Source organism: Athalia rosae, chromosome 3 (genome assembly GCF_917208135.1).
Source record: "Athalia rosae chromosome 3, iyAthRosa1.1, whole genome shotgun sequence".
NCBI classification, from domain to species: domain Eukaryota; kingdom Metazoa; phylum Arthropoda; class Insecta; order Hymenoptera; family Athaliidae; genus Athalia; species Athalia rosae.
Window position 1 is genome coordinate 112,898 of NC_064028.1, and position 17,552 is coordinate 130,449.

Genomic DNA, 17,552 nt, shown 5'->3' on the forward strand with positions numbered 1-17,552 from the left:
CGCAGTCGAAGATGGAAAATGGCGCATGCGCCTTGCAGCGCCACCTTGCGAGTAGTCTGGTCTGTAGAAGTGATCGAGAACATCTTTCGAGGGTTTTGTGTATCCCGGTTGTTGAGTGATTTTCATCGGTTCGGAAGTGTTCTGACGTTAATTTGTCGTGACAAACGTGAGTATTGAAGCCATAGTTTCAAGCAAGCTGCCGTCGTGTACCAATTCCATAAGAATATTTTCCATATTTGCCGAGGTTTCGAAACCCAGACGTGACGACTTCTATCAAAATGGCCGTATCCTACGTACAACAAAACGGTTGTTTCATTTTTCACGCAATTTTATTTTAATCCGAGCGTAATTATTACATTACAAGAGCGTTTCGTGTACCAAAGAAGGAGTTGGCCCCAAACAGATCAAAAATGGTTTGATTTGCGTAACAGTTAAGTCTTAAAAGTATGCTCCGTTTGGTGTACTAAAGTATCTCGACTCTGAATTGATTTTTTCGCAAGGTATATGGTTACGCGGCATACGGAAACTGTGACAAACGTTTCATTAAAGCTGGGAGCCCTGTCTTTGCCTCGATTTTCGGTCCGGATCAATTTCCACCGACAATCCCCCCCCCCCCCATCCCCCCCCCCCAGTACGAACGTATGTACGTGTGTAAGCATCAACGACGGGGAGCAAGTTCTTCAATTTTGACAGAGTGCTGCTTACGCTTCCCCCTCCTTCTCGATCAGCTGTTACTCCTGTCAACTTGCGTGTTGGTTAAGCCCACCGCACAATGCGGAGAAATAGGAAATGGGATCGAAGATCAGTCAATTGTAACACTCGTACAGAAGCTATCCACTCGAATGGCTTTTCGTTATCCACTATTGCTCATTTACTTGCATTGTGCGTTACGCGTTCCCACATTTGCGGCTCACGGTTTTACTACCCAGGACGTCGGACGATTTTTGATGCTGCGCTTCGCTCCCTTTCACCCGCCAAAAACACGATTATCTCTTGAACCAAAAATTACCCGGACACTCCGCATCCGTTATCGAGCTGGAGGTGCGCTCATTTGTCTAGCCTGAGCTTGTAATTATTCAATCAATCATGCAATCGATCGAGAGACTCGGCAGAGTCTCGCGCCAAGTTCATTCGAAAGTTACAAGAAAATTACACAGGATCATTTCGTCGCAAGTAGACTTGTATTCGCAAGAGATTATGAAAAAAAGTAAAAAATTTAAATGCGACAAACAACTCAAAACTAAGCGAAATCGCTCGTTGGACGGTGGGTTGTGTTTTATTCGACGAGGGTTATAATTTCGAATGCAGCGTGGTGAAGTCTAATTCTGGTTATTGATCGAGGAGCGAGAATGTGTCGCGTGCTGTACGGGGGCGACGCTTCAGCGCTTTCCTGATATCAACGGCCATCGGCGCGTCTCGAGGTCTTTGTCTTCCAAATACTTTACACCACAACGAGTGCTCCTTCGCCATCTGAGGTTCATGTGGTCCGAGATGATGATTGATTGACGAAAAAGGCGTGGGTTTGTTTATTCCTTTGCTATACTCTACCGAGATGCATGGCTTTGCGATCGGCCGCAGCATTAGGGTCCCGTTGAGTCGTTGTTGTTGCGGCTGCCGTTGTTATGAGATAACCAGCAATGTTTCCTCGATCTGCCCAACACTCCTCGTCGAGCAGTGTCCGATTCTATAAAGAAAAAAGAAAAATAAAAGAGACCGTTGACCGGTCCAGCGCCGAGCCGACGCGTTTCAATGTCCTTATTCGCCGTTACTTGGTTCAGGAATCATACAACCCAATTATGTAGCATATTTTTCTCACAATCCGTCGCAGTGAATTGATTTGGACAGCAAACAACCCTCCGAACCGCCGTTCCTGATATATTATTTCGAATTTAGCTCTGGTAATATATAACGTCACCGATTGTCGGGGATGAGAAAGCCCGTTGGAACGTTGGTCGGTCGTATGCAATCGGGATCAATCGCGAGGATGTAGTAGCTGTGTAATAATTTCGAAGGCTGCAGTCGGCGAATGCGTCTTGCAGTTTCCGATCATCTTAACGTGCGTTCAACCTTTTATCTTCTTCCAGGTGATGACGTCAGCGGCGGAACGTTGAGGCGAGGCTGTTGGGAGCCCTAAAGTTAGCGGTGAGGACTCGAGGCCCTGATCTGCACCGGAATTAATAACGATCATTCAGGTCACACAAGGATCATGAAAATGGTCTTGTCGCAACGTCAGCGAGAGGAGTTGTGAGTAATTTTTCTCTCCCCTCGAATCTCGTACTTTTCAATCGGCCAGCTGTGCGGTACGTCGTTGAACGTCAACGACGGATGGTCGGAGCAGCGCGCGACGCGAGCTACGTATATCGAACATGCGGACGGACCCGTAGCAGATCCTAGGAGATCAATAATAGGTGGTATTTGTTATATCCACCTCTTCTACCGTGTACGCGGTAGGTACGTACGTACGTGGCGTCTCGACCCACCCTTTTGACGTCATTCCCGTGGGGGCTGCCACGACGTTGCCCAATGGCACTTATCGGTAACAGGAAATATGGATTTTCCCTCGCCTGCCGACAAATGCCGTCTCCTCCCGTTCCCCGCATATGTCGGATAACGCGGCGTTCTTCGCCGCTGTCCCATCCAGGGTGGTGAACATAAAATGTCGCCCTTGCTAGTACGCCGCAATTACTCGTTCGGCCGACTTCCTTCACGAGGGAGGCTATCGGTCGTTCACCTCTGACGTTGTTCCCGGACCTCATCACTAGTTCAAGACCGTTGCAGTTTTCCACCAATAACCATGCGAGAGTCGGTGATCGCTTACTCCCGAATCTAACGACGATCGCGAACCTTTCCCCCATCGTATCGACGTCTCGTTGAATTTATTAAATTTATTCGTCTGTTAGTTAGTTGTGCGGCGCATATTACAAGGCAGTATGTATGCCCTACCGGTTATGGTACACTTTGCCGCAATGTTGAAAGTTTCCGATAAATTACAGAAATAAGGCGATCGCGGACTACCTCAGCAGCAATGGATATCAGGATGCTCTGGAGGCATTCAAGAAAGAGGCAGATATGCCCGGTGAGGTCGAACGCAAATATGGAGGGTTGCTCGAGAAGAAGTGGACCTCCGTGATAAGGCTACAGAAAAAGGTTCGCCATTGGTTATGACGGCATGATGCGGATGTCTCCACCACGCCGCGTAATTATTGTATACTTATGACACATGTACACGAGTTTTGTCAATCGCAACAGGTGATGGAACTCGAGTCGAAACTTTCGGAAGCCGAAAAAGAATTCATCGAAGGGGCGCCTACACGGGGCAAGAGATCACCGACCGAATGGATTCCCAGACCACCGGAAAAATTCTGCCTCTCCGGGCACAGGGCCCCTGTGAACAAAGTTATTTTCCACCCAGTATTTAGCCTTATGGTTTCGGCGAGCGAAGATGCAACGCTCAAGGTGCGCCATAGAATTGTAAATTCTATCCTCGGGTGTTAGCGACACAAGTCTATGCGGGTGCTCGTTAATCGTAGTGTAAAATTATCGATGTGAACCTGCAGGTCTGGGATTTCGAAAGCGGTGAATTTGAGAGAACCCTCAAGGGACATACGGACAGCGTGCAGGATATTTCGTTCGATACTACCGGTAAACTCCTGGTATCCTGCAGTGCTGACATGTCGATCAAGCTTTGGGACTTTCAACAGTCGTTTGCCTGTATCAAAACGATGCACGGGCATGACCACAACGTTAGCTCCGTCACATTTATGCCACAGGGAGATTTCATTGTGAGCGCATCCCGGGATAAGACTATCAAGATGTGGGAGGTGAGCGGGGGGTGTTTTATCGTGTTGGAATTTCACTGGTCGATGAACGATCACGGGCATTGTGTGTATCTTGATTAATTTTCAGGTGGCCACCGGGTACTGCGTCAAGACACTGGTGGGGCATAGGGAGTGGGTGCGTATGGCCCGTGTCAGTCCCTGCGGCGAACTAATAGCAAGTTGTTCAAATGACCAAACCGTTAGGGTGTGGCATGTCGCTACCAAGGAAACCAAGGTACGACCAGTGGTCCTGGTATGATTGTTTGGCTTTTTTTATTCGTTAGTTTATTCCGGGCATAACCCGGAAGTGCTTTGAATTTTTCCGTTCGTTTCCCGTGTCTAACAGGTGGAGCTTAGGGATCACGACCACGTGGTAGAGTGCATCGCGTGGGCTCCGGAAACGTCGCGCGGAGCAATCAATGCCGCTGCCGGTGCGGACAACAAGGGGGCTCACGAAGGGCCCTTTCTTGCCTCAGGATCGCGGGACAAGACCATTCGCGTTTGGGACGTTGGGGCCGGAGTGTGCCTGTTCACCCTGCATGGCCACGACAACTGGGTACGCGGCATCGTTTTTCATCCCGGTGGTAAATTCATAGTCAGCGCCTCGGATGACAAGACACTTCGGGTATGGGACACCCGCAACAAACGGTCTATGAAAACGCTCGAGGCGCATATGCACTTCTGCACATCAGTCGGTGAGTCTGTTGCTATAGATCATCTTCCCTTCCCTGTGACCTTTAATTTAAAAATTGAACGTCGTTACTATACTTGAAATTGTCTTTTTTGTCAGACTTTCATAAGAGTCATCCGTACGTGGTGAGTGGTAGCGTGGATCAAACGGTAAAGGTTTGGGAATGCCGCTAGTCACCCGGATTACAAGCTCACGAAAATTTACAAGAGTCCAGTTCAATATGAATATGGCGGAAAAGTAAGCGGCTGAAAAGCTATCGTACATACTACTATAAAACAGATAAACACATACAATTAAGAGCTCCTTAATTAATTTATAATAAACTATAATTAGTAATTGTAATAATATTGTTTAACAGTAATAAAGTATTCAAATTAAAGGGCTACAAAGGGCTTTAAGAGGCTTCTGAAGGGGTGATTGTGTCATAGGAAGGGAAGGAAAATTGACGAACGCAGATCCGGTTATTGAATAGATGTGTTTTGGAAATTTATTCATTCATCTTTTTTTTAACGAATGGTTCCGATCAGTTCGAGTTAATCGAGAAAACTTTGCATTAATACGTCGGCTTCAAATTCAGGTAATTCGGTATTAATTAAAAATTTATAATCGAACTTGAGAATGCGTGGATACATGTGGTGCAATTTTTATTGGAAGCTCGTCATCTTTTAACCAAACTCAAGTTTTTCAAACAATTGTAGCTACGATCAAGTTCTACCAAGAACAGAAGTTTCCTCGAACCACCTCACGACTATCGTGTGTTCCAGAAAAAACGTGAGTTGATCATCCTTGTGACTATAATGAATTTGTAGAATTAGGTTTCAAAGACTCTTGTTGAGGCCTCTTGAGCTTGACTAGGATCAAGTTATGAATTAATGATTATTATTAGAGCCAGTTCGACCCCAACTATCAACTATTTCAATTCCCCTCGTTCTAGTGTGATACTTGTTTATCATGATTCCTTCTAAAAGCGCTTGCACCGAAGAAGTTGATGGAACACATTGGCATTGGCATCGCAGGCTTGTTATTATAAATTACAAACAAGTCCAATGATTAATCAACATCTGCTTAGCTGTTGTCCAATAGTGGCAAATGGAAATGTTTTCAGCAATAAAACTCTTTTGCTTAAATCGAAATAAATGCTTCAGGTAGTCGAGTAGTCTTGCGGTTTGATCAAGTTCTCCAACAACCGATTGACGGCATGATAGTTTTAGTCATTAGCAAAGTTTAAAAAGTTGTGAGGTCGACTTGGCTCTACTGGTAACTTAACGCTACTACTTTATTTATTATACATACACACATGTACGATATACTCTTGCTATTCTATACTATTCTACAAAAATATTAATATTAATTCATTAATCTCCCTACTATCTAATGTGACTACTGTACTCGAATTATTTCGACACCCTCGCTACAAATGAAACTGAAATGAAATTCACCAATATATTCAATTTCGTTTTTTCCCCACTGACAAGATATGATATACCAATATTCACCATCTATGTTCTAATCATAGTCAAGCTTTGTTCGATACTTGCCGTTACTGGTTCTGAATTGTTATGAGCAATATCTTTGAGTCTTGTGAATATTTACTTTACAACCACTGGTCAAGTTTGTCACCGTCCAATGTCAACTCTCTACTTATGCTGAACATTTTCTGGTGTATGTCATCGGCATGGAATACTAAGTTGATCGAGGGTCATTGATAAAATTTGGAAGATTGGAAATACTAACAACTGCGTGAAAATTATGATTTATATAGGGATTTGACACGAGGTATATTCTAGGAACTAATTGTATCAAGCGGCAGTTTTAATCTGACTAATAATACTTTGATTGTACGTAGCATTTAGAGTCCACACAACTCGTAAACGAGACAGATATGGTAGATAATAATTTTAAATTAGTCACCGTGACATTGTGCCGTACCAATTCATCCCTTACCTTTTTCTCAATCGATGATCGTATCAAATTATTTTGCTCTAAAATAAACGACTGTCTCCAAAAACATATCTATAGATCATGTCTGCTATTTCAGCTACTTTCAGGGTCGATCAGGAAATCAATTATCGATCAACGTAATACGTGATTTATTTTTAAATTATACAAAATTGTTCCATAAGTCGTACATTTATGGGACTAAACATCTCTGTAGCATCGATTAAATTTAGACGAGAAGCATCATTAAGGAATCAGTCCTCTTTCCGTCAACTTGTTTCAAACAAAGTTCGAGTTATGTTAGAACATAACGCGGGCATATCTTTGGGTGCGGTATATTCCGCGGCAAGAATGGCATTGATGCCTGCTATAGTCTCGCGAATAGATCTGGCCTTTATCCAAACCTTGCCATTCATTCCAATTGCTATTTCGTAAGCTTGTTCTTTGGCCAGCAGTGCTAGAAGTTGACATTGTGGATGAAGAAGTTTCCTCACCAAACTGAGAGAACAGTCGAATAACATTCCATCAGAGCTCAAGACACCCAACTTGCCTCTTTTTCCATGAGAATCGACGCATATCAGTTCCGGTTCCATGTCTTTGCTGGCCACGAGTAATTTGGCAAATATCACGTCACCAACCGCAATGTCGGGACGATTTTTTTTAGTTGCTCCTTCAAAGGCCAAATGGGATAGGGAGGCTTGCTCACCCCCTCCAATATCGACTCTGAAGATATCACCAACCTTTTGTGTGACTATGCCGACAACGTTTTCCCCTCTACTTGGTACATATCTGAAATAAAGAGTAGCGGAGTTGCAGAGAAGTAAATGCGATGCGAAATGTACACGAGACTCTCTATCCGATAATCCCAGAGAGCGGAGTGACGCGGATATCAGGCGATAGTTATCTCCGAAGAATCGAGGTTACGTTACGTGGACCCACCGATTTCTGTGTTTAACGCACACCTTCGCAAAGTCAGGTTGACCCGCGTTCCAATGACGTGATATTCACCTTTTTTGATAGCTATCTACGTAGTATATAGTCGGTTTTCTTTTTCTGAGGACCCCTGCCTTGGTCGTTAGGACGAGCTCACCGTCACGCCGTAGCCCTGGACCTAAGATCACACGCTCCCTGTCGTTTGTCGTCCTGATCTCCTCGACAACATCACCAGGTACCACGACCTTATCTACGCTTACTTCCATTCGTCACGAGTTTCAGAATACTTTTCTGACGGTTCCTGCACTAGATGTCTTCTAATGAGGTTAAAAATGTTTTTTTAGGGTCAAGTTTGGTCAATAAGTGAAAGCGCGCGCATCGATGCAGGGCGATGGCGGCACTTTCCATTCGAATTTCATCATGATTTTGCGAGTAATAAGACAACCAGTATTTCACGATTTTTGTACGCATGGTGAAACGAATAACAAATTCGTCAATTATATCAAACAATTTTTATTACGAGCATGCTACAGCCCTATTTCTACGAGGCTGGAAATCTATCAGAGCTCGCGGATGAAAGCGTATAACTGACCTTTTTGATTAGCTTGATTCAGATGAACCCTTTGAATGAACCTCTGTGAAATTGACAATTATAATTTTGTGAAATGAAACTGACTTGTGATCGTGTTCTTGATCGTAGTTTTTCGGAAGACCGCTACGAAAATTTGAAAATTTTATCATCGCCCTCGATTCAAGAAGTTGGAATAGTTTCTACAACCGATAACGTATTGCTTACGAAGCAAACGTGTGTCTCGGGGTGCGGATTTCATGGGGTAGCTCGATCGATGCATTCTTTTTTAGTTAACAGTCTGGGGAATGGAGCGGCACGTGTACTCGATAAATGCTCACTTGTATGTGAATCCCGCAGTGTTTTATGTGTGCCATCATCAATCAGTAGTAGTTATCCAATTTTTTAAAACAGGAATTACATTACAGGTAAGAGACCGAGCTAAAACTAAGTGATGATTATACGCAATCTACAACTTAAAGCGGCAGGTATCCCTATCTTGGGAAAAGTTAAAAATGAATAGGAATAAAATCGAACAATCCACACCCAACCCATTCCTAAATTCTCCGTGATTATACGTATGTACATATGTATACACTATACGTACATAATACCTATTTATGAGTGTATTGAACTGAAATCATAGAGGTCAGACTCAATAAAGATTTACACATGAGATCGGTAATTGAAGTAATGAGCAATCATATATTATCACCAATTTGATGTAAGTTTGTGTATGGTAGACCTCCCATATATGTACCTTATTGATTGCAACACTTCCCGAAAACCAAAACAACCTACTCAAGTCGGCTCTATCATAAATACATTGAACGGAAAATAGTTTCAGCATGGTCGCTCAGCTTTCCATCCTTTGCAAACGGTATCAGATGTGCAGTTACCAAAGGGTTAACGGATACGTCAGGGCAGACATTTGCAACTCGAGGCCCAAATTGTATTTTGTATGTTTAGTCATATTTTTTCACTTTTCTTTTAGATCATGTTTTGTCTGTTCGGGTGCCGTTTTTCTTCCCCTGGCCTTACCCAGTTCTTTGTTGTTCCGCAAAAGTCGCGAAGTCGAATACACGCACACGGTATTTTGTTGTCTCTCGCACCTTGGTACCGTTTTACCAATGTATACTCTTATCATTTTACACATCGTGACCCCCGTGATATTATATCATAGATTTTTAATATTATGTATATGTTACAATATATGTATATGTATACTATAGTATATATCTAATGCTGCAACTCCTAGATGCGATGCAGTACTCTAAATAATTTTTTAGGAATACCGGCAGTGAAATTCCATCGACAGATGCAGCGATGGGCAGTCAGTCTGACAAAGTCTGTTACACTAGCACTGTTGCTCGTTCGGTAAACCATGAGTGGTCGTTGGAGTGTCCCGCGGTGATGTGACGATGACCCAACGAATGGAAACCTAAGACCCTCTCGAAATGTCCACAACATAAATGTTACTAATATTAGAAATCACAAATGAAATCACAGACTTTCGTTGGTGGTTCGACAGAGAGGTATACCGCACATTGTAATTCTAACATGGTCGTCAGTATTTGCGATAAGTCTCAATTTGACAATTGGAGGTTCACTCCAATCGCCTTCCACACTCTCGTTCACTCCCACCCATTCTCCTTGATCATGTGCGCCAACTCGATTATGAATTTGCCTTCTTTGTATTTCTGACTCGATTCAAAAGCGTGCTCCTGCAAATAGAGATTTTAGTCAAACGTACGGTCAGGTTACGGTCGCGTCTCTCCCATTCACTTACATATTTCCAGCCAAGAGTCGTCTTGCAGCACTCGCAATAAATGTCAGCCACCGCGTGTAGTCCCGTTAATAGTACTCGCTCCTCTGCTGGACCACAACCGACGTTTACCCTAAATCCCAGAACTGATTTTCAGGAGCTATTCAACACTTGCCAGATATCCCATGATATTGGATGTTTGTCTACATTTTACTTTCAGAGTGAACAATTATTCAAGAAAGCAAAATGATTGCGATACTTACACAGAGTTGAAAAGATAGGCACGTCCTTGACTACCTTGAAAAGACTGAAATCACAAAGGAAATATTACGGTTCAATCACATAAATCGTTCTAATTCGTTAGAAAAACCAAACGATGAATCTAGTGTCAATATTTGTCAGCGACTCAAAACATCCAAGATTTACCTTTGATATAAGTTCATCGTGGTTGGCTAAGTGAGCGCGGCAATGAATGCACGAGTAAGTGCGATGACACGAAGGCAGGTATGCCTGAAAAGTTTTCACCATGATGACGTGTCCGATGAAAAACTTGAGCCACTATTCTACACCGTATTCGGTTTTCCCAAAAACGTTGTGGCTCGTTCTTCCACGAATCAGACTTATCGAGGGGTAGCTCAGATACCAGATAATATTGGTTCCGTGTGCGGGGTGGTGGTGCAACTTATGCTCCGGTCACCGCCGCCTGGTACTCCAATCAGCTGTTGAGCTGTTTCAGGCAGCACCAGCCCTGAGGCACCTGGAACACAATTTTCCAAATGAAATACAGTCTAAAGTTTCAACTGGCTCATCCGGGATGCGAATATTATCGATGCAATACCTGTGTCAGTTCCCTTTAAAGTGAGTTTAGAGTTTAGATGATAAAAATTCAAATTAATTTTACAAAGTTCGTTGCCCTACTTTTGTTATCGATTTTAAAGTCTAGTTTCAGAGACTGATGTTAATACCCCTCACCGATTTGTAAGATATACTACCCAGAGTTTCATAGAACAATAAATTAGCGTAAGTAGATGAATACGATTGTCTACGAATGTCTATTCTTCTGGAATCTGGCTCTGCCAAGATTCGCGGTACCGAACGGAAATCTAGGCTGCAAGCTTGTTTCGGTCAGAATAACTGACGTATGCAAGATACACGTGCCCTATAAGAATTCAGAAATCAGATGATAATTCGGGCGGTAAAAATACGAGAACAAGTCTGTGATCACACTAGTAGTAGAGATGCACGATGATATTTCATAGAAATTATTCATTTTATCGAGGATCGCAGCTGGGTACACATGGTACGGTGAACTTTTTTTTCCGCACTTTTCATCGAATATGTAATTAAGGAACATACTTCGGTAGCACGCGATATTTCTAAATGTTCGTTAGCAGGTTGCATTTTTACGACTGGCCATGGTACACATGTATGTTGAAAACAAGTCAACTCAATTGATGAGGATTTCGTACTGATGTCGATCCGACGCACTGTCAAACGTAGCTATGGCATCGATTGGCGGGCTAATGTATGCTGGTGAAAAAAAAAGTGAAAACAGGCAAAATAAAACAACAACAACAAAAATGGGGTGCATAAATGTCAAGTGGCATCGACCCGTCACCATCATGCGTCAACAACAGCAGAAGGTATACTGGCAGCTGACGGGAGTCATCAGCTGTGAGAGTGTACAGATCACAAATCAAAGGAACTATGGCACTACGCTACGCTGCAACCAGCGGTGTCACAACGCCTGGCCATCCAAGGAGACACAATCTGCAGGCATCTCAGTCCCTCATCCTCTTCAATTGCGATACGCGAATACGCGATCGCCGTGGGTGAACCGTCACTAATACAGCGCAGAAATAGTATTGCGTAGTTTCGACGGTTGATAGGAGTCAATCGGAACGAACGTCAACTGCGTTTCCGATCGCGAAGGCAGCGTGGCCCCGATTATCGCGACGGTGAGCGCAACAATCAGACACCCGAAGATAAAGGACAAAGGCATTGCACGAACGATGGGGGTCGTCGCAAAATAAAATAGTCAACTATTCACATACCGCGAAAACGTTCAACGACGGTACGGAAAAATCGGTCAAAATGGCAGTGCATTCCCCCCTGCCCCTTCCTTCCCTTAACTATTTTTCTGTTGTCAAACGCAACAAAGAAGACACGGTTTGAACACCTCGTGAATATAATACATACATGTGTACGGATATACGCATATATGTTTCTACGAACCTCCATATGCATCCGTGGCTCTCCTCGCGAGCGATTCCGAGTATTTTCGAGATGATTTTCAATCTCTCAGCGCGGGTCACGGATTTGTCTTCACGCGGGGCGCCGAAAACAATTCGTTTTGGATCATCACCACGCACGACGAGCGAGCGCCGTGCTACTGCTACCCGCTCCGTGAATATTCCGCGTCTCGCCAACAATTCCTGACAGTCCTCCGTGGTCCTCTTCTCTGTTCACCGGAGATCAGTGCCTCTGTTCGTTACTTCGTTGTTTCGTTGTGTCGATTCGTTCGTCAGTTCGTCCGGCAGGCGATACGATGCAACACGCAGGCGCAATGCGCACCGCGTACTTCCGGACACAACGGGCAGATGGCAGGCAATCGCTCTTCACCATATTCACACCCTCCCATATTCTAGGTGATCTGGTCTTTATCTTCTACCACACCTCCCTTCAACGTTATCCTTTGTTTGTATATAATTGATACGGCTGCGGTGTGTCTGGTTATCCGGTACTTGGTACGTAGCACGTAAATGCGTGCGACGCACGTACCAAGTGGATACCCCGTCATACGACCTAGTCAGAGGCCAATCTTTTATCTCAAGGGGTATAACTCACTAGCGTTGACGTGCATCTATGCACGTAACTACGTAGTACGTACATACGTACGGTATACATACATGTATGTATACACACGTTTCTAGGGATCGATCAAGTCCACTGATATTCGGAGTCGCCTGATGCTGCTCTACCACTGCTGACCGTGGCCGGCGAAGGTGCCACGTTGCGAGGGCTCCATCGACGCTTGTTTTGTACGTACATACACAATATCGATGAAGTTGAGTACCCTATGATCGTAAGAAATCCCATTTCTCGGGTCAAGTACTACGACGAATAACATGATTGGGCAACACCGGATCGCATCCGCACCCCTGTCCATATCCATGATTACGAATTATTAAGCAGGTATACCGGCAATAATAATTGGCGACACGGGCGTTGGGCTGGGTTCGGGTTTCTCCTGAACTCCGAGTCGGTAATGATATCCGGCACGGGGTTCACAGGTAGGCCGACCATTGACCTCAGTCACGGGGACGGGGCCCGCGTCGAGCTGGCTGAATGCCTATGCAACGGAATAGTAGAAGAGTGCTGCTGACTCCAGGCCGAACGAACCGACTAAGCTGACGCACATTCCAAACCATCTCCGTTCGCGCCGCCGATCCGAACGGCTAACCGAAGGTGCATTTCGAATCCTACAACTCCGAGTTGACTCCCAGGGGTCCCACAATCTGACAGAGATAGTAGGACAACAATAACATCGCTGCGATGAATGGGAACACTATAGGAATAACAGGAAAAAGATTGACACCAGCAATAATCACGATCATACGAATATCGCTGTTAATACCACTATGATAATATTAGTGTTGTACCAAAAATAGTCACGACAATGATACGAAGACGAGAGGAGCTTCTTTTTCGCTTTGTTTATTCAATATGATTTTTCTTATAAATTGATATCCTACAAACTAAAATAAATGAAAAATAATAATAATAATAATAATAATAATAATAATAATAATGAACCAAACGATAGTTATTATCATTAAATTTCATCATATCGATAAGGCAACTAATTTGTTTAGTACTTCATTTTACATATCTAAAGTAAATGATATAAAGTATATGTAAAACACTAATACATGGTTATTTTTATTTACTTGTTACAAGCCTTATACGATAATTAGAATATAATATATATATATATGTATATATATATATATATATAATTTGTATATATACTCTTGTAATAAAATTGATTAATTCATACCTGATTCTAAAGATAATAAATATAACTAATGCGTAATGTTAGTATAAGAGAAGTGCGTGCAGAGGGTTGCAGCTGGGCGTATGTCCGGGGGTGCGATCCTTGTCCTCAAGTGGACATCCCTTTTTTCATTGCCGGTCGTTTCAACCACGTACGCTATAGTGTTTCACATGGTGACGTTTAGCTGTATTGCTTTCGTGTCGACAGTGCAGGGCTGCTGCTGCTGCTGCTGCTGTTGCTGCTGCTGTTGTTGTTGTTGTTGTTGTTGTTGTTGTTGCTGCTGTTGCTGAACTTGTTGGACTTGTTGCTGAACCTGTTGAACTTGCTGTTGTATTGCTTGCAGCTGTATTGCTTTAGTGTCCACAGTGCAGGCTTGCTGCTGCTGTTGGACCTGTTGTTGCTGGGCCTGTTGAGCGGCTGCCTGAGCAGCCTGTCTTTGCTGCTGACGAAGCAGACTTGGCGGAGGATCCATGTGCTGACGTTGATGAAGTAACAAGTGGTTCTTTTGGAAGAACGCCTTTCCGCATTTATCGCAAACGTGGGACCGGATGTGGCAGCTACCGTCCGTGTGGCGGCGCTGATGTTGGGATAGTCCGTGTTTCTGAGCGAAACCACGCCCGCAATCGGGACAGAGATGGGGCTTGGGCTTGGGTCCTGAGCCCACAGGCGGAGACGTTTGCGTGGCTCCGTGCATGTGGCTCACCCCGGGGGTTCCGATAGGGCCGTTCATCTGTAAATACTTGAATCTTAATGTGATGAGCCTCATCTCGAAAAGCGGAAAAGCTTACCTGATGAGGCCCTGTCGTATTCGGCGTTAGAAAATGACCTGGAGTTTGTTGGAAAGCCGCAGCTAAGCCGCATAAGTCCGTGACGAGAGTTCGATCGCCGGAGTGCAGCCTCAAATGCAGAGTCAGTGCCTCACGATTGGAAAAGTCCAATCCGCATTCCCTGAAAAATTATGAATCAATTGTATGTAGTCATGCGGTGTCCGGATGGATCTGACAATGAGATTTTCCCTATAAAAATCTTGCTCTCAGTTACCAGACTTGAGAAAGATTACATAGAAGACTCGGGTGTAGGCGTTATAATGTTGCAGACAACCGAACGGACAGAGGAGTATAGGAGATGGGTGATGCAAATATACCTGCAAGTTAAGGGCTTTTCATCGGGACTTGTATTATTGTTGTGTATCTTGGAGTGTGCCACCAGATCAGCTTTGCGGGGGAAGGCCTCGCCGCAGACAGTGCAGGCAAATGGTGTCTCCCCGGTGTGTAGGCGCATGTGAGCAAGTAAAGTACGCTTCTGTAGAAACTCTTTGCCACAAACGGTACATGAATGTGGCACTCTACCGTGTAACCGTCCATGGTTAACAAGCTCAAACTTTCTCTGGAAGGTGGCTCCGCAGTCGTGGCAAACGAAGGGATGCAAGCTGCCGTGGAAACGCGAATGCATGACGAGGTGGTCCTTCTGTGAAAACGATTCCCCGCATTCTTCGCAGACGAATGGTCGTTCGCCAGAATGAAATTTGCTGTGGGTAACTAAATGACGTTTCAGGGGAAATGCTCTGCCGCACTCCTGGCATACAAATGGCCTCTCCCTCGTGTGAACTCGAGTATGAGTGACGAGGTGATGCTTCAGCGTGAAGGACTTCTTGCACTCCCGACACTGGTACGGCCGCTCAGAACTGTGCAGCAAAAGGTGAGTATGTAAACAGTGCTTGTGAGCAAAGCTTTTGCCGCAGTGGGGGCAGATGTGAGGCCGCTCCCCCGTATGTACTCTGGCATGGGTAGTCAGATGATGCTTCAGTAGGAATGACTTGCCGCACTCGGAGCACGAGTACGGGCGTTCTTTTGGGACACGGACCTGGCTGCCCATGTCCTGCTGCTGTTTGACCTTAGTCTCGATCTGTACGGTATTCACATGGGTAAATACATGACCTAGGTGAGCCGTACTGTCTGTCTGGCTGGTTGCTACACTATTAGCGGTTGCCTGATTCGAAGCAGCCACAGCCCGTTTCATTAGGATTTCGTTGCACTCTTCGGCGGTTAGCTGGAGTGGGCCGAGGGGAGTCATGAAATGCTTACTCATGGCGTGTTTGTCAGCTGCGCTAAATACCAAGGGGTTAGAGAAGAGCGATGGCGGGGGAGTAGGGTGAGCAGCGTCGCAGTTACAACCACCTTTATCGCAGGTTACTGAGAAGCCATCGTGGTGCTTCTTAGTACGAACGTGAACACCGTGGGTTTGATTGTGAGCTCCTGTATGTCCGTGGTGAGTAGTCGGCGGTTGTTGACAACTCTCATTCATAGCGAATACTGGGCGACGGTGAGCACTGTTGGCCAACTTTGCCGGTTTGACGTCAACTTGAATTTTCTGACTCGAGCCTTGATCCTGGTTATTGTTTACAGCGTAACTAATGTTGGTACTCAAATCGCTTTGTGCATTTTCGCGAGCGTCAGTGCCTGGCCCACCAAATGACCAAGGGTAACCAAATCCGGCACCTGCATTTCCAGGCGTTGTGCACATATTGCCAAAGGGGGTAATTGAGGGAAAGACGTCGCCGTTGTTGACCGTAACGTTAACGGATCCTTCGCTCGATGTCAATTCATTGTTCGATCCCGGGGACTCCACGACTGCAAAGTTTTTATTAGGTGATACGCTGTATTCCCTGGGGCCCGACCAGGCCAAGAGAACGTCACGCTCCGGTATCCTGGCAACGGAGTCGAGTGGTCATTGTACCTGCTTTTCAACAGAGAGTGAGCAGAGCAAATCAAGCTACTGGTGCAAATGTTAAGTCGAAAACGAGGAGCTCCAGCAATCTTATTAATTAATAGAGCCGTTTTATACCTTGCTTCGGTTCTCGGTGCGCCGACACGCGCGGACGAATTCAAAAAAATCAGACAGATGCGTGAGATTTGCATGTATTGAAGCTTATTAGTGTCTGTCTCTGCAACAACGCTGCCCGCTTGGAGCTCGCTTGGAAGCTCGCGGCGTCCACGGTCCCCAAAAGACAACCTCCACCTCTTTTATGGCCCTCCCAAGTCTTCACGCGTGTTCCTCACACTTTTCATGCACTCGGCGGCACTGAACTAACAATTTCAAACGTAATCGCGCACGGCTGATGGTCATTAATTTTATTAAATAGTATATTTTATTGTCCATACAAAATAGCCTCATATATCGGCCATTTTATTTGTAAACTACCAAAAAACAATTCTGCCAACTCGGGAGCAGTTTTGGAGGGAGCAGGCGTCACTTGTTGGCGATGGCAGCACTGCGAGGTATAACGACGCCAACGCCAGAAGCCTGGACGACAGAACCACATATTATAATTTCCTATGTAGTACGGAGATAGTAGCGCGACGGGACGCCGCCATAATTCGAATTAGTGGTCAACCGGATGGAGCGTTGTCTGAAGATTGTCGGAGGCGAGCCTTCAAGCTTTTACAGAAGATTGGTATATATAGATGTAATCAGCGAATATACTCAAGGAGGCGGTCTTACAAGTAGCTTAGAGTCCTTAGAATAATATTAGCTAATCGAGGCAGTCTAGTGTCGGTCGGGTTGACGGATCGAACGACCGAAATTCATGGGCAATTTGAAATTCGTTTTCAATTCTTCACGCGCCGCGAATTTGCTGCGTTATTCTTAATACTTATACATCCGAATGCTTGGTAAAATTTCAGATTCCATATTCTAAGTCGGTGCGTTGACAAAGGTCACGCGTATCCGCACAATCTTCGCTTAACCGTATAATGGGTCAAGATATCCCTCGGTGATCGGAT

At 44.8% G+C, this 17,552-nt stretch overlaps 4 protein-coding genes and 2 long non-coding RNA genes across 10 annotated transcripts; 3 read left to right on the forward strand and 3 right to left on the reverse strand.

The window, feature by feature from the left end:
* Positions 1-18: 18 nt before the first annotated feature.
* On the forward strand, positions 19-5,953 carry LOC105685643 (lissencephaly-1 homolog). 2 transcript variants are annotated; one of them, XM_012399921.3, is made up of 8 exons: positions 19-166; positions 2,085-2,244; positions 2,994-3,147; positions 3,250-3,456; positions 3,558-3,821; positions 3,907-4,053; positions 4,165-4,513; positions 4,609-5,953. In XM_012399921.3, the coding sequence occupies exons 2-8, from the start codon at positions 2,207-2,209 to the stop codon at positions 4,680-4,682; spliced, it is 1,233 nt and encodes a 410-aa protein (XP_012255344.1). In that variant the 5' UTR covers positions 19-166; positions 2,085-2,206; the 3' UTR covers positions 4,683-5,953. The 2 variants fall into 2 exon arrangements, with proteins under 2 accessions (XP_012255344.1, XP_048507704.1); XM_048651747.1 differs by lacking the exon at positions 19-166 and adding an exon at positions 1,502-1,520.
* Positions 5,954-6,582: 629 nt separating this feature from the next.
* On the reverse strand, positions 6,583-7,735 carry LOC105685629 (exosome complex component RRP40). 2 transcript variants are annotated; one of them, XM_020852160.2, is made up of 3 exons: positions 7,456-7,735; positions 6,998-7,236; positions 6,583-6,904 (listed from the first exon to the last, which is right to left on the reverse strand). In XM_020852160.2, exons 1-3 carry the CDS (start codon positions 7,644-7,646, stop codon positions 6,717-6,719), a joined length of 618 nt encoding a protein of 205 aa, XP_020707819.2. In that variant the 5' UTR covers positions 7,647-7,735; the 3' UTR covers positions 6,583-6,716. The 2 variants fall into 2 exon arrangements, with proteins under 2 accessions (XP_020707819.2, XP_012255320.2); XM_012399897.3 differs by having other exon boundaries at positions 6,583-7,236.
* Positions 7,237-7,866, forward strand: LOC110116980. Its single transcript, XR_002305656.2, has 3 exons — positions 7,237-7,423; positions 7,487-7,615; positions 7,725-7,866. It is a non-coding gene; the product is annotated as an uncharacterized LOC110116980 (long non-coding RNA).
* Positions 7,867-8,633: 767 nt separating this feature from the next.
* LOC105685630 (protein yippee-like 1) lies at positions 8,634-12,207 on the reverse strand. Its single transcript, XM_012399898.3, has 5 exons — positions 11,949-12,207; positions 10,140-10,470; positions 9,977-10,020; positions 9,738-9,846; positions 8,634-9,672 (listed from the first exon to the last, which is right to left on the reverse strand). The coding sequence occupies exons 2-5, from the start codon at positions 10,239-10,241 to the stop codon at positions 9,583-9,585; spliced, it is 345 nt and encodes a 114-aa protein (XP_012255321.1). The 5' UTR covers positions 10,242-10,470; positions 11,949-12,207; the 3' UTR covers positions 8,634-9,582.
* Positions 12,208-12,572: 365 nt separating this feature from the next.
* LOC125500171 lies at positions 12,573-13,465 on the forward strand. Its single transcript, XR_007277390.1, has 2 exons — positions 12,573-12,754; positions 12,909-13,465. It is a non-coding gene; the product is annotated as an uncharacterized LOC125500171 (long non-coding RNA).
* LOC125499670 (zinc finger protein ZFP2-like) lies at positions 13,415-16,977 on the reverse strand. Of its 3 annotated transcripts, none has more exons than XM_048651737.1 (4): positions 16,615-16,977; positions 14,915-16,506; positions 14,559-14,718; positions 13,415-14,509 (listed from the first exon to the last, which is right to left on the reverse strand). In XM_048651737.1, exons 2-4 carry the CDS (start codon positions 16,291-16,293, stop codon positions 13,937-13,939), a joined length of 2,112 nt encoding a protein of 703 aa, XP_048507694.1. In that variant the 5' UTR covers positions 16,294-16,506; positions 16,615-16,977; the 3' UTR covers positions 13,415-13,936. The 3 variants fall into 3 exon arrangements, with proteins under 3 accessions (XP_048507694.1, XP_048507695.1, XP_048507693.1); XM_048651738.1 differs by having other exon boundaries at positions 13,415-14,500; positions 14,915-16,509; XM_048651736.1 differs by having other exon boundaries at positions 14,915-16,509.
* Positions 16,978-17,552: the final 575 nt, after the last annotated feature.